This window comes from Terrapene carolina, unplaced genomic scaffold (assembly GCF_002925995.2).
Source record: "Terrapene carolina triunguis isolate 2854851 unplaced genomic scaffold, T_m_triunguis-2.0 Scaffold139, whole genome shotgun sequence".
Classification (NCBI taxonomy): Eukaryota; Metazoa; Chordata; order Testudines; family Emydidae; genus Terrapene; species Terrapene triunguis.
In genome coordinates, this window is record NW_020664490.1 from 10508376 (window position 1) to 10524545 (window position 16170).

The 16170-nt window shown below is 45.5% G+C and overlaps 1 protein-coding gene across 3 annotated transcripts in view; it reads right to left on the bottom strand.

Moving 5' to 3' along the window:
• LOC113406795 (serine/threonine-protein kinase DCLK1) overlaps positions 1-16170 on the bottom strand; it is a 346452-nt gene that overhangs the window by 64294 nt on the left and 265988 nt on the right. For all 3 annotated transcript variants that reach the window (XM_026653519.1, XM_026653520.1, XM_026653518.1), the window contains exon 5: positions 4539-4633. In XM_026653519.1, the coding sequence (XP_026509304.1) occupies positions 4539-4633 (95 nt within the window). The remainder of the gene's footprint in view (positions 1-4538; positions 4634-16170) is intronic.

Sequence of the window (16170 nt, forward strand, 5' to 3'; positions counted from 1 at the left end):
GGTGAAATTTAATTATGACAAATTACATTACTGTAACATTAAGATTTCAATTTGAGACAGTCAGGAAATGCAAAATTAAGGATCTCTTATTAATATTAAATTGTCTATGTCTCACCTATAGAATTGCTCTGGATTGCTAGCTACACTGTCCAATGTCATTTCCCTATGAAGTAGGCCCAATCTTACCCTGAGCTATTAATGCACAACTCTCACTGATTTCAATGGATGTTACATAGTTACAGAAAGACAGGATCGAGCCATATGTATGCAAATAGGTAAGGGTGAAACTTGCTTTTCCATTTCCTGAGTTCTGAGTGTTTAAAACTGTATCCCTAAGGTTTTACAAGTGTTGGTTTTCATGAATAATGTGAAATCCTGGTGCAACACCAACAGACCTCAGTCGTCAGCGGGCCGGATGGAACCTGGGACCTCTGGAGCTTAGCGCATGAGCCTCTACCGCATGAGCTAAAAACCAACTGGTTCTTAGCTAAGGTTCTAGAGCAGACTCATTTTATCTCTCTAAGGGTACGTCTATACTACCCGCCATATTGGCGGGTAGTGTTCGATGTATTGGGGATCGATTTATCGCGTCTTGTCTGGACGCGATAAATAGATCCGCGAATCGACGCCTGTACTCCACCTCAGCAGGAGGAGTAAACGGAGTCGACGGGGGAGCTGCGGCAGTCGACTCGCCGCCGTGAGGACGGCCAGGTAAGTTGAACTAAGATACTTCGACTTCAGCTACGCTATTCGCGTAGCTGAAGTTGCGTATCTTAGTTCGAACCCCCCCGCTACTGTAGCCCAGACCTAAGGGGTCTCGGTGCCACTAGATGTGACAGAACACCACACCTAGGAGGCATGTGGGTTACACTGGCCCTATTGAAGTAAATGGCAAAACTTTCATTGTCTTCAGTAGGGCCAAGATTTCATCTTTTAAAAGTACAGTAACTCCCCACTTAACGTCCTCTCGCTTAACATTGTTTCGATGTTACATCCCTGCTCCATTACAGAACATGCAAGTTTAAAGTTGTGCAATGCTCCGCTATAACATCGTTTGGCCGCCTGCTTTGTCCACGGCTGGCAGCCCCCCATCAGCTCCCCTACGCCACACCACCCCCAGCGCCTCCCACCCACTGGCGTATCCTGCGGATCAATGCCTTTCCCCTGTTCCCCCCGCCTCCTGCCCACGGCAATCAGCTGTCTTGCGGCGTTCAGGAGGCTGAGGGGAGGAGCGAGGACGCAGCGCGCAGCCTCCCCCCTCCCTCCCCTGCCTCCTACCCATGGCAATCAGCTGGTTTGCAGCTTTCAGGAGGCTGGGGGGAGGAGCGAGGACGTGGTGTTCAGGAGGCTGAGGGGAGGTTGCTTAAAGTTGCATTTTTCAGGAACATAACTACAACATTAAGTGAGGAGTTACTGTATATACACAAATATATGGGGTGATGGTAGCGACCCCTATACTTAGGTTGCCTAACACTTTAAATTATAAAAGATTCTTAGGATCTTTTCTTTGAGAAGCCTGAATACCCCTATAGTTTGCAACAGGCCTTTGATATTCAATTGGGAGAAACTCTTCAAGCTACAAGTGACGTTTCTTTCTACCATTAAATTCCAAAGTGTTATAAATGACGATTTCCTTTCAGCAAGACAATTCTAGCAGCCTGCCGAAATCACTGACCATTCTAAATAGCTTCGCCCAGGCTACTGCCATTGCAGCAGACAATGTACCAGGAACACCAAAGAGCTACCAGAGCACATGTATCTGGAAGGAGGTTCAGGTAGAGAGCCAGGCTGGGATTTCTTTGACAACCTCCTCCCTTCCCAGATCCAGCACATCACATTGGCTCAGCATCTCATCCCCCTGGCAACAAGACATAGGTCAGGCACTCCCCTAACTCCTGCCGACGGGGATGGAGCATATAGTGTAAGTGTCTCATCGGCTCTCTGGGGGCACCATCTGGGACAGGAATTCTCCCATCTCCCAAGCAGAAGAGAGGATCTAGCTGGGATCCACCCATAAACCACCGAGATCTAGGACATGGTCCAAGCAGCTCATGTCCACCCCACAAGGGAACCACATGGGACAGGAGTCCTCCACCTCCCAGCGTCGGAGAGAGAGAGTGTGTGTGTGTGTGTGTGTGTGTGTGAGAGAGTGAGTGAGTGAGTGTCAGACCAGGCTCCCCTCAACCACCTTGTGATCCCAGCACATAGTATCAGAAGCCATCTCCCCACTCTGGGATAACCACCTTTTCCTGCTGCTGGCTAATGTAGTTAGTCCTGAAGCTCAAATGGTTGCAGCTTATGCTGCAGTGCTGAAGGCTCATGGATCAAACCCCATTGATGCATGAAGGGGAGTTTGTTACAATCAGATATAAAATAACTTGTTCATTCACTTTTCCTTGGAAAAAACAATCCCAGGCAATTGCATTAAAAAAAAACATTAAAAAAGACTTTTTAGGATTTAAAGTACAACACTCAAAGTTATAAAATGCCAGCTTATGGTTGCCTGTGCATCCATAATTTGTCCCTTGTGCCTGTGCATTATGATCTTTAATTACGTGATCACGTAGTATTTTTGCCACAGGACTTTTGACTCGTTAAATGCATAGTTTGGACACACAACAGAACTGAGTTAGATGCACAGGCCACCCGTACTTCTTGCACTCCCTAACTTTAAAATGTTTGACTTTGCAATCTAAATAACATTTTAATGTAGTTTTTTTGCATGTAATGTAATATATGTTTCTACATGTATAGACATATTTTGTCTCTTTATAAAAAGACATAATACAGGGGTTTGCAATCTTTACATAGCGTGCACCTGTGTATACCCTACGTTCACATACCTTTTTCTCTTTTTTCCCCTACAGACAAAGCTTTGGGTCACATTTTGCCCACAGGAACGCACGCATCTCCCACTGAAATCAGTGGGACTGCTGGCAATTATTGAGGGCAGAACCTGACCCTTTTACAGAAGAGTTATTGCTCCTTTAGTTTATCTTGAATTTCAAAAGAAAATTTCCAATTTGCTGAACATTTTGATCATACCACCACGCAATGTTTAAAACCCTGTGCAATTGGAACATCTTCTTCCCAAGAAGAGGTACTGGATAGGAAGAATCCATGTGCCTTACGCTCCACATTTGGAAATCAAAAACAGGTAGAGGTGATGCACTTGGCATGGAAAGGTGCTGACCACATGGCTTCCTTTCAGCCCTCCCCCAATGAACATCATTAATAGGAGAAAAGGTTTTCTGCCCTTCCTGATGCAAAAACAGCATCAGTGATGGGGAGGGAGAAGACTGAGATGTATCAGGAAAAGAGGTGGCCTCAGAGCCAATGAGAGAATCCTTTCTGCTGATGATGCCATCCACCTCAATAGAGACCCGTATCATCACTGTGAAATCTAGCAAATTCAGATGACATTTCCCCCACCCACAGCGACCTACTAACAATTAATCCAATAAACCTTGGGAGTCAGATCAAAAGAACCAAGATGACACTACTGCCAAGGAGAGGGCTTCAGGAACAACTCACACCAAATGCAACTCATGTTCTTACCTACCTGTGTTCCAAATAATCCGAAACCTGACTAAACTGAGGCTTCGAGTCACAACTGTCAGGTTTGCTTATAACTCCCTACTTCATAGAGACAGGAAGCTAACTCATAGTTTATTTAAAATTGAAGGAGGATGAGAAAGCCTGGGTCCAACTGCATTTGCAAGCCAATCTGAGACATGATGCAGTGACTCAAAGATGATTTCTCTGAGGCCCACAGACCACAGTTGAGAAAATGTCAGAAGAGAAGATCAATAGACATCCATTTCATTCTCTTTGGACGAATCCAATTAATTAAATCAGTGTGCACAGCACTGACCTGCCCACTCCCATACACGAGAACGCTATGTTGAACCAAAAATGTTCTGTTATACTACAGCAATAACACAGCTACCACCATCATACTAGAGGGAATACGATGATGGTTAGGTACACTATATACCTAGGCTTTTGGTACAGGAATTGAAAATCTATTGATGATCCTGGGCCTCCAAAGCACTAATACATCCCGCTCTTGCCTTGATGCTGAGCCACTTTGGCTGGCCGAACAAAAAATTATTGTATATGGTCATGATAATATAGCTAAATTCCACAGAGCACTCCTTCACTTTACCTTAGAATTAAAGCTGGGGTGCCAATAAATAAATATGGAACTTTTAGGAGGTCTAACTTTTCCTCCAGTTGTGAAATGCTTGGCAAAAAACAAAGACATAAAAGTGTTCTGAAAGCAAGAGCAAAGACCTCTTTTTTTCTTCTTAAAGGTAAGCCATTACCCAGCACACTTAATATTCTGCTAGATGGAGAACAGTTGCATTCCAGATGTTTAAGAGTGTTGCACGGGCACAACAAGAATTGTAGCCAACCTCTTCCACCCCATACTTCTGGCTAGGTGTAATGAACACTTTTGGGGAAGGCAATTTTGGTGGCACCCATGCCAGATCGTTGCTCAGCCAGTCTCAAAAATCAGTTCCTTGTTTCCTTACCCTCTGTTTTCGCAGGCTTCCTGGGCTGGTAGGAGATGGGCTTGGAGACTTCCCAGAGCGGGGAGTAGAAAGCTGGCTACCAGGGGTTCCATTAACTAGAAGAACAATAAATAAATACAGAAATAAATGTTTGGCTCATGGTACCTACAGAGTAAAAGCAGAGGAAAATAATTAATAAGCATGTCTTAATTCTATCTACTTTTTCTTAAGGTACCCATTCACCCTTTTCAGATCTGTAAATGTTAAATAAGGTAGTGCAGAAATGAACTGCTTTTCTAGCACTGTGACTCTCACACTGCCAATTTATACAGTGCTTAAACAAATAAGCAGCCAATCTAAAACGATTGTTTAAGTCAATGGTGATGAATTTCATTAAATTTTCTTAAACCGTATAGTGCCTATGCATGCATATCATGGAAAGCCATAATGCTTTGTTGCCTTAACAAATATTACCTATATTTAATCCCTTTCATCCCATTTAATTATGCCTCTCAGTGCTACGAACTAGGAATAAAAAGCAGCACTGCTTGCAAGAACAATTCACTGTAGCTTGCTGTTAAACCCTCACTTGTTTGAAGACATTTTTGCATTACTATCTGACCCAAACATCATCCCAGAACTAACTCAGATGGACTTCAGACATTCAACTGAACTGGCCATAAAATCTCAGGTATACATTATACCAAATCATCACTTACTTAAATAGTAAAGTTCCTTCAAAATATTTCAATGTATTTAATTTTAGAAGCATTTTCAGCCTTTATATGACATGCTCTGTAAAATTAAATACCTAATACCTGAAGAGTATCACATAGAGGATGCCAATAATGTTCTTAAAAGCTTACTAAAGCATAGAAAGAAATGCATTATATGCACACACTCTTTAAATAAACAACTGGCATATTAACAATCATATTTGTCAGTTTCAGGAAAAAAAATCAGCAACTAGACACCTGAATTCTCAATCTTATATGAATATTTACATACTAACGTATCAATAAGGCATTTAACTTACCTTCTATGAGTTCTAACATGGACACAGTCTTAGTGTTTAACCTGATGATAGCAAGCACAAAAATTCTTTCCCTGTACTAAGCCAAGCTGTAGCATAGATGGGAAGCGGTGGGATTAGTTAAGGATAGCTAGGGCTGCTCACAGAGTGAGCTGAATGAGATGCAGGACTCATAAGCAGAAGCCTTTTCTGCGTAAGGCTGACGTCTTCAGAGCAGCAGTGGGAGGTGCAGGTGCTGTCTTAGGGCTACATCAAAGGTGTCAATTAAACATACAGCCGCTGCTTCAGAATGCTGAGCAACTGCAACCCCCACTCGGATTCCATGAAGCCCAGAAAGCCAAAGCAATGTTATATGCTGTGCACTGAATCATAATGAAGAGCCTTTGGGGGCAATATACCAAATGACTCATCTGAAAATCAAAATGACAATAACTCTTGTATACCCTTGGCTGACTGGCAGTCTAGCAACTGCTAAATCCTTCCAAGAATGCAGTGGGTATTTTAATAGATTTTTCTTAATGTAGCAAATATCTCAGTGGTAAATATTAGGCCCACATACATTTATCGTCTGATGCTGCTCTAAAGAGCATTATAAAACATGTTATACAGCATGGTAAATAAAGATCACCATACTGCTGCATATTACCTGCATTTTGCAGTGCATTTGTTAAGAGAAAAGTGTACAATATCTTTGTGGTATCCACTGGAATGATGAGAAAGTTAATTTGCAGGTAAATAGGCTGCCTTTACAGACACACATTTCACTCAGCTAGGCTTAAGGTTCAGTTCATAGCAAGGGTAATGGCTTGTACGTATCAGCACAGTGTTGGGGGAGTGTGTGGCACATGCACATATTTATGGAAGTTCATACAGTATCTTGAGGAACGAACAACGTTGGTGTGACCAATAACATGATTTCTGCATCTAAAACTAGCTCTATTAATGTGTAGGGGCTGCATGAAGATATTTTGTTTGGGCAGGGAGAGAAAAGGGATAGAGAGAGAGATTAAAAATAAGCTGCTCGAGTCTAATCTTCAAATATGTGTTTTTTTTTAATCAATGTTAAACTATTGTAATTTTGTCTATTAGGGTATAAACTTAAAGGCCATTTAGAAGTATTAGCTATAGTAATGCAAAAAGCCTTTTAAACTGATCAGATCCTCTTATACCTGGCTATTGTCAGGGTGAAATTCAAAGTGCTGGCTACCATTTAAGAAACCCTAAATGATTTAGATGCCAGGTACCTCAGAGACCACTACTGTCCCTGTGACTTGCAATACACGTTGTGCTTAGAAGGAACAGTTCAGCTAACCTGTCTCAAAGTTTAGAATCAGAGAAGATTCCTCAGAGACCTCAGGAGATCATCTAGTCCAACCCCCTGCTCAAAGCAGGACCAACTGAGTTGTTGTAACCTGCACAGATTGTGCCATGTTTGTCTTTCTTCCACAGGACAGAAGTGACTTTGTCTGTAGAAAGTGCAAGCTGGTCTCCATATTGGAAGAGAAGGTGCGAGGTCTGGAGAAACAAGTATCGACCCTGCGTTGCATAAGAGAAAATGAAGATTTCCTGGACAGACGTCAGGATATGCTTCTACAGGCACAATGTTCTGAAGAATCGGAGCAGGTTGCGCAGAGGGGACTGAGGGACAGTGAAGAAAATTGGCAGCATGTGACCTCCAGAAGAAGAAAGAGGAGCGTCCATGTACCAGCAATGGAGATACAGGTGAGCAACTGTTTTCATGTTCTCTCCACAGGTACCAATGCGGAGAGTGGAGTAGATGATACATCTGAGGGAAGGGATCAGAAGGAGACTCCACCGATTGGAAGGCATGAGATGCACTGTCCTACGGATGGGGGTTCCACGACCACTGCTCCCAAGAGAAGGAGGAGGGTGGTGGTGGTCGGGGACTCCCTCCTCAGGGGGACTGAGTCATCTATCTGCCGCCCTGACCGAGAAAACTGAGAGGTCTGCTGCTTGCCAGGAGCTAGGATTCACAATGTGTCGGAGAGACTGCCGAGACTCATCAAGCCCTCGGATCACTACCCCTTCCTGCTTCTCCACGTGGACACCAATGTTACTGCCAAGAATGACATTGAGCGGATCACTGCAGACTACGTGGCTCTGGGAAGAAGGATAAAGGAGTTTGAGGTGCAAGTGGTGTTCTCGTCTATCCTCCCTGTGCAGGGAAAAGGCCTGGGTAGAGACCGTCGAATTGTGGAAGTCAACGAATGGCTACGCAGGTGGTGTCGGAGAGAAGGCTTTGGATTCTTCGACCATGGGATGGTGTTCCAAGAAGGAGGAGTGCTAGGCAGAGACGGGCTCCACCTAACGAAGAGAGGGAAGAGCATCTTCGCAAGCAGGCTGGCTAACCTAGTGAGGAGGGCTTTAAACTAGGTTCACCGGGGGAAGGAGACCAAAGCCCTGAGGTAAGTGGGGAAATGGGATACCGGGAGGAAGCATGAGCAGGAGAGTGCAAGAAGGGAGGACTCCTGTCTCAGACTGAGAAAGCGGGACAATCAGCGAGTTATCTTAAGTGCCTATACACAAATGCAAGAAGCCTGGGAAACAAGCAGGGAGAACTGGAAGTCCTGGCACAGTCAAGGAACTATGATGTCATTGGAATAACAGAGACTTGGTGGGATAACTCACATGACTGGAGTACTGTCATGGATGGATATAAACTGTTCAGGAAGGACAGGCAGGGCAGAAAAGATGGGGGAGTTGCATTGTATGTAAGAGAGGAGTATGACTGCTCAGAGCTCTGGTATGAAACTGCAGAAAAACCTGAGTCTCTCTGGATAAAGTTTAGAAGTGTGAGCAACAAGGGTGATGTCGTGGTGGGAGTCTGCTATAGACCACCAGACCAGGGGGATGAGGTGGACGAGGCTCTCTTCCGGCAACTAGCAGAAGTTACTAGATCACAGGCCCTGGTTCTCATGGGAGACTTTAATCACCCTGATATCTGCTGGGAGAGCAATACAGCGGTGCACAGACAATCCAGGAAGTTTTTGGAAAGTGTAGGGGACAATTTCCTGGTGCAAGTGCTGGAGGAACCAACTAGGGGCAGAGCTCTTCTAGACCTACTGCTCACAAACTGGGAAGAATTAGTAGGGGAAGCAAAAGTGGATGGGAACCTGGAAGGCAGTGACCATGAGATGGTCGAGTTCAGGATCCTGACACAAGGAAGGAAGGAGAGCAGCAGAATACGGACCCTGGACTTCAGAAAAGCAGACTTTGACTCCCTCAGGGAACTGATGGGCAGGATCCCCTGGGAGAATAACATGAGGGGGAAAGGAGTCCAGGAGAGCTGGCTGTATTTTAAAGAATCCTTATTGGGGTTGCAGGAAAAAACCATCCCGATGTGTAGAAAGAATAGTAAATATGGCAGGCGACCAGCTTGGCTAAATAGTGAAATCCTTGCTGATCTTAAAAGCAAAAAAGAAGCTTACAAGAAGTGGAAGATTGGACAAATGACCAGGGAGGAGTATAAAAATATTACTCAGGCTTGCAGGAGTGAAATCAGGAAGGCCAAATCACACTTGGAGTTGCAGCTAGCAAGAGATGTTAAAAGTAACAAGAAGGGTTTCTTCAGGTATGTTAGCAACAAGAAGGAAGTCAAGGAAAGTGTGGGCCCCTTACTGAATGAGGGAGGGAACCTACTGACAGAGGATGTGGAAAAAGCTAATGTACTCAATGATTTTTTTGCCTCTGTCTTCACAAACAAGGTCAGCTCCCAGACTGCTGCACTGGGCAGCACAGTATGAGGAGAAGGTGACCAGCCCTCTGGAGAAAGAAGTGGTTCGGGACTATTTAGAAAAACTGGACGTGCACAAGTCCATGGGGCCAGATGCACTGCATCCGAGGGTGCTAAAGGAGTTGGCAGATGAGATTGCAGAGCCATTAGCCATTATTTTTGAAAACTCATGGCGATCGGGGGAGGTCCAGGATGACTGGAAAAAGGCTAATGTAGTGCCCATCTTTAAAAAAGGGAAGGAGGAGGATCCGGGGAACGACAGGCCAGTCAGCCTCACCTCACTCCCTGGAAAAATCATGGAGCAGGTCCTCAAGGAATCAATTCTGAAGCACTTAGAGGAGAGGAAAGTGATCAGGAACAGTCAGCATGGATTCACCAAGGGGAAGTCGTGCCTGACTAACCTAATTGCCTTTTATGATGAGATAACTGGCTCTGTGGATGAGGGGAAAGCAGTGGATGTGTTATTCCTTGACTTTAGCAAAGCTTTTGATACGGTCTCCCACAGTATTCTTGGCAGCAAGTTAAAGAAGTATGGGCTGGAGGAATGGACTGTAATATGGATAGAAAGCTGGCTAGATCGTCGGGCTCAACGGGTAGTGATCAACTGCTCCATGTCTAGTTGGCAGCCGGTTTCAAGCGGAGTGCCCCAAGGGTCGGTTCTGGGGCCGGTTTTGTTCAATATCTTCATTAATGATCTGGAGGATGGCGTGGACTGCACCCTCAGCACTCTCAGAAGTTTGCAGCCTCAGCTCACTGCACTGCTGGCGCAATGCTCTGGGTGGCAGCGCGACTGCAGAGCCCGGGCCTGACCGGGTGCTCTGTGCTGCATGGTGGTTTGGCTGGCTCCAGCCGGGCGGCACGGCTGCCTGTCCTGGTGCTCTGGGCGGCACGGCTGTAGCACCACCAGCGCTCTAGGCAGCGCAGTAAGGGGGCAGGGAGCAGGGGGGTTTGGATAGAGGGCAGGGGAGTTTGGGGTGGTGGTCAGGGGGTGGTGAATAGGGGGTGGGGCAGTCAGAGGGCAGGCAACAGGGGGATTGAATGGGGGCAGGGGTCCCGGGGAGGTAGTCAGGAAGGAGAGACGGGGTTGGATGTGGCGGCAGGGGGCAGTCAGGGGTGGGGGATCTGGGGGCAGTCAGGGGACAGGGAGCAGGGGTGGTTGGATGGGGAAGGGGTCCCGGGCAGGCCATCGGAGGCGAGAAGTGGGGGGGTCGGATAGGGGGCGGGGGCCGGACCACGCCTCGCTGTTTGGGGAGGCACAGCCTCCCCTAACCTGCCCTCCACACAATTTTGGAAACCCGATGTGGCCCTCAGGCCAAAAAAAGTTTGCCCGCCCCATGCCTAGCTCCATCCTCTTTGGAACCCCCCTTCAGGTAGTTGAAGGCTGCTATCAAATCCCCCCTCACTCTTCTCTTCTGCAAACGGAATAAGCCCAGTTCCCACAGCCTCTCCTCAGAAGTCATGTGCCCCAGCCCCCTAATCATTTTCGCTGCCCTCCCCTGGACTCTCTCCAATTTGTCCACATCCTTTCTGTAGTGGGGGGGCCCAAAGCTGGGCGCAATATTCCAGATGTTGCCTCACCAGTGCCGAATAGAGGGGAATAATCACTTCCCTCGATCTCCTGGCAATGCTCCTACTAATGCAGCCGAATATGCCATTAGCCTTCTTGGCAACAAGGGCACACTGTTGATTCATATCCAGCTTCTCCTCCACTGTAATCCCGAGGACCTTTTCTGCAGAACGCTGCTTAGCCAGTTGATCCCCAGCCTGTAGCAGTGCACGGGATTCTACCTTCCTAAGTGCAGGACTCTGCACTTGTCCTTGTTGAACCTCATCAGATTTTTTTGGCCCAATCCTCTAATTTGTCTAGGTCACTTTGGACGCTATCCCTCTCCCCAGTGTATCTACCTCTCCCTCCAGCTTAGAGTCATCCACGAACTTGCTGAGGGTGCAATCCATCCCATCATCCAGATCATTAATGAAGATGTTGAACAAAACCAGCCTCAGGACCAACCCCTGGGGCACTCTGCTTAGTACCGGCTGCCAACTAGACATTGAGCCATTGATCGCCACCTGTTGAGCCCGATGATCTAGCCAGCTTTCTATCCATATTACAGTCCATTCCTCCAGCCCATACTTCTTTAACTTGCTGCCAAGAATACTGTGGGAGACCGTATCGAAAGCTTTGCTAATGTCATGGTATATCACGTCCACCACTTTCCCCATATCCACAGACCCAGTTATCTCATCATAGAAGGCAAACAGGTTGGTTAGGCATGATTTGCCCTTAGTGAATCCATGTTGACTGTTCCTGATCACTTTCCTCTCCTCCAAATGCTTCAAAATGGATTCCTTGAGGACCTGCTCCATGACTTTTCCGGGGACTGAGGTGAGGATGACCGGTCTATAGTTCCCCAGATTCTCCTTCTTCCCTTTTTTAAAGATGGACACTATATTTTCCTTTTTCCCATCGTCCGGGACCTCACCCAATCGCAGCGAGTTTTCAAAGATAATGGCCAGTGGCTCTGCAATCACATCAGCCAACTCCCTCAGCACCCTCGGATGCATTGCTTCCGTCCCCATGGACTTGGGTATGTCCAGCTTTTCTAAATAGTCCTTAACCTGTTCTTTCACCACTGAGGGCTGCTCACGTCCTCCCCATACTGTGCTGCCCAGTGCAGCAGTCTGGGAGTTGACCTTGTCTGTGAAGACCAAGGCAAAATAACCATTGAATACTTCAGTTTTTCCACATCATCTGTCACTAGGTTGCCTCCCCCATTCAGTAAGGGTCCCATATTTTCCCTGACCACCTTCTTGTTGCTACCATACCTGTAGAAACCCTTCTTGTTACCCTTCACATCCCTTGCTAGCTGCAACTCCAATTGTGCTTTGGCCTTCCTGATTATACCCCGGCATGCTAAGCAATATTTTTATACTCCTCCCTAGTCATCTGTCCAAGTTTCCACTTCTTGTAAGCTTCCTTTTTGTGTTTAAGCTCGCCGAAGATTTCTCTGTTAAACCAAGCTGGTCGCCTACCATATGTGCTATTCTTTCTGCGCATCGGGATGGTTTGTTCCTGCGCCCTCAATAAGGCTTCTTTAAAATACAGCCAGTTCTCCTGTACTCCTTTCCCCCTCATATTAGCCTTCCCAGGGATCCTGCCCATCAGTTCCCTGAGGGAGTCAAAGTCTGCTTTTCTGAAGTCCAGGGTCTGTATTCTGCTGCTCTCCTTTCTTGCTTTTGTCAGGATCCTGAACTCAACCATCTCATGGTATATTAAGAGACTCAAGGGGCAGGTTTTTGCAGAGACCTCTCTTTTCCTCTGGAATTTGATCCTGCTGAATATACACCCAGAACCCACCTGCTCACATCTGGGGTGGGACACAAGACATCTCTTTACTCAGCTTTCCTGAATTTGCAAGAGTTCAATTCTTTTTAATATCTACAAGCTGTTAACTCCCAACTCAGAAAAGCTGAGCTGCTTGCTACAGACAGTGGCAAAATATATGGATTAAAATCATTGCCCTGTTGAAGTCAGAGGCAAAACTCGCACTGACTTCACTAGGGCCAGGATTTCCCCTCAGTCTTTATTCTGAAGATTCCAATGTTTTTCTTCAAGAATCTTCAGTATAGATTCTACTCTTGGGATGTGCCTGCATGCTCCACATTAAGTCCAGAACCTTCTAAAAAGCTTTAATGATTGAGGACTGTACAGATCTAGCCTTGGACCACACTGAATCAGGAATTAGGAAACCTGGATTCTATGCCCAGCTCTGTCAGTCACCAGCTCTGAGACTTTGGGCAAGTCATATCACCTCTTTGTGCCTCTCTTACTTTCCTACCCGTTGTCTGTTTTGTCTACTCATGTTGTAAGCTCTTTGGGGCAGGGATTATATGTATGTATAGTAGCTAGCATAACAGGACCCTGATCTCAGCCTCTGAAATACAAAGAAATACTATTACTGCTGCTGCTCAAGAGGAGGTTACATGAGAAGGCACAGAACCAATACTTCCTCAGTTCTTTCCAGCCACAAGTGTAATGAGACAACTTGCTTAGATCTTTCACCTTATGACTCGTCGGCCATTTCTTTCTTTTTATCATCCTTGAGAGCTACTTTTTTGCAAATACTTGAATTAGTGTAGGCTTAATGTGAAGTGCTGAAGTACATCAGGAATGCGGATTGGTATGGACAATCTATTAGAACACTATTAGTTAAGTAAGTTTTTCTTTTGGCATACTTTGGTAAACTGTAAGGCTGTATGAAAAGTATGCCCAGATACCATGGTGACAAATAACCTACTCATTTTTAATAAATGATAAACTTCTAATAATAAAGAAAAAACCTGAACTGACTGAAATTTCTTTTCTGGATGGAATTCATACCTAATACCTTGTTTCATGCCTGTCCCATAGCTACATGTCTCACTGACTGTTGTAGCATATCTTCCTGCAGGGAAGACTGATGCAGATAAAAACATACCAGACTGGTAAATCAATGCTGCGATTAATAATTATATTTAGCCGGGCAAGACATTTCTTATCACTTTTTGATCCAAAAATGACAGCAGTCAGAATTCTCAAGTTAGTGCAAAATGCCCTTTTGTCGTATCATGAAGAGAAGGTTACTCACTCTGTGCAGTAATTGAGGTTCTTCGAGATGGTTGTCCCTGTGGGTGCTGCACTTTAGGTGTTCGTGTGCCTTGGTGCTTGTAATCAGAGATTTGTGGTAGCAGTACCTGGCTCGGTTGCACATGTGCAGTCCCCGTCTCACGCCGCCTTAGGCAGTTATCTGGCACTGTGCTACCAACCTTTCCAGAAAGCCTTTGACAAGGTCCCTCACCAAAGGCTCTTATGTAAATTAAGTTGTCAAGGGATAAAAGGGAAGGTCCTTTCATGGATTGAGAACTGGTTAAAAGACCGGGAACAAAGGGTAGGAATTAATGGTAAATTCTCAGAATGGAGAGGGGTAACTAGTGGTGTTCCCCAAGGGTCAGTCCTCGGACCAATCCTATTCAACCTATTTATAAATGATCTGGAGAAAGGGGTAAATAGTGAGGTGGCAAAGTTTGCAGATGATACTAAACTGCTCAAGATAGTTTAGACCAAAGCAGACTGTGATGAACTTCAAAAAGATCTCACAAAACTAAGTGATTGGGCAACAAAATGACAAATGAAATTTAATGTGGATAAATGTAAAGTAATGCAGATTGGAAAAAATAACCCCAACTATACATACAATATGATGGGGGCTAATTTAGTTACAACAAGTCAGGAAAAAGATCTTGGAGTCATCGTGGATAGTTCTCTGAAGATGTCCGCGCAGTGTGCAGAGGCGGTCAAAAAAGCAAACAGGATGTTAGGGATCATTAAAAAGGGGATAGAGAATAAGACTGAGAATATATTATTGCCCTTATATAAATCGATGGTACTCCCACATCTCGAATACTGCGTACAGATGTGGTCTCCTCATCTAAAAAAAGATATACTGGCACTAGAAAAGGTTCAGAAAAGGGCAACTAAAATGATTAGGGTCTCATATGAGGAGAGATTAAAGAGGCTAGGACTCTTCAGCTTGGAAAAGAGCAGGCTAAGGGGGGATATGATAGAGGTATATAAAATCATGAGTTACGTGGAGAAAGTGGATAAGGAAAAGTTATTTACTTATTCCCATAATACAAGAACTAGGGGTCACCAAATGAAATTAATAGGCAGCAGGTTTAAAACAAATACAAGGAAGTTCTTCTTCACGCAGCGCACAGTCAACTTGTGGAACTCCTTACCTGAGGAGGTTGTGAAGGCTAGGACTATAACAGCGTTTAAAAGAGAACTGGATAAATTCATGGTGGTGAAGTCCATTAATGGCTATTAGCCAGGATGGGTAAGGAATGGTGTCCCTAGCCTCTGTTTGTCAGAGGATGGAGATGGATGGCAGGAGAGAGATCACTTGAACATTGCCTGTTGGTCCACTCCCTCTGGGGCACCTGGCATTGGCCACTGTCAGTAGACAGGATACTGGGCTAGATGGACCTTTGGTCTGACCCGGTACGGCCGTTCTTATGTTCTCCTCTCAGTTCCTTCTCTACTGCAGAGTATTCAGTGTGAACCTCTGACGTAGAGGGATGGGGGGGGGGGAGTGGAGCACCCTGAAGGACAATCATCTTGAATCATCTCAGTTACTGCACAGGGTGAGTAACCTTTTCTTCTTCGAGGAGTGTCCCTGTGGGTGCTCCACTTTAGGTGACTTAGGAGCAGTGTTCTTCAGTGGAAGGAAGGGGCTTTGGAGTTGAGGTCGTGGCACATGATAAATACAGTAGGTCCAAATATTACATCAGATGTTGCATGATGTTCTAATGCATAGGGTTGTGTAAATAAATGTATGGGCTGAGGCCCAAGTTGCTGCTTTACAGAGGTCTGTAATGGGGACATTGTTAAGAAATGCTATCAAAGCTGATAAAGCTCTGGTGGAATGGGTGTGAATCCCTGTTGGAGGTTGAAAATCGTAGTGGAGGTAGCACAATATGATATATTCAGAAATCCATCTGGACAGTGTCTGGTTAGACATGGCGTCTCCTTTCGATCGTTCAGTGATTGGCATGCATAATTTTGGAGACTTGTGGAATGTCTTTGTTCTGTCTATGTGAAAGGCTAGTGCTCTGCGGATGTCCAGCGTGTTGACTCCTGTCTATCCCCAGGGGGTCTCAGGTACAATATAGGGAGGTGAATGGGTCGGATGAGATGGAATGATGAGACCACCTTAGGTAAGAACTTAGGATTCAGTCTTAGGGTAACTTTATCTTTGAAGAATATTGTGTATAGCGGGTGTGCCATGAGGGCAGGGCCGGCTCCAGGCACCAGCCTGGCAAGCAGG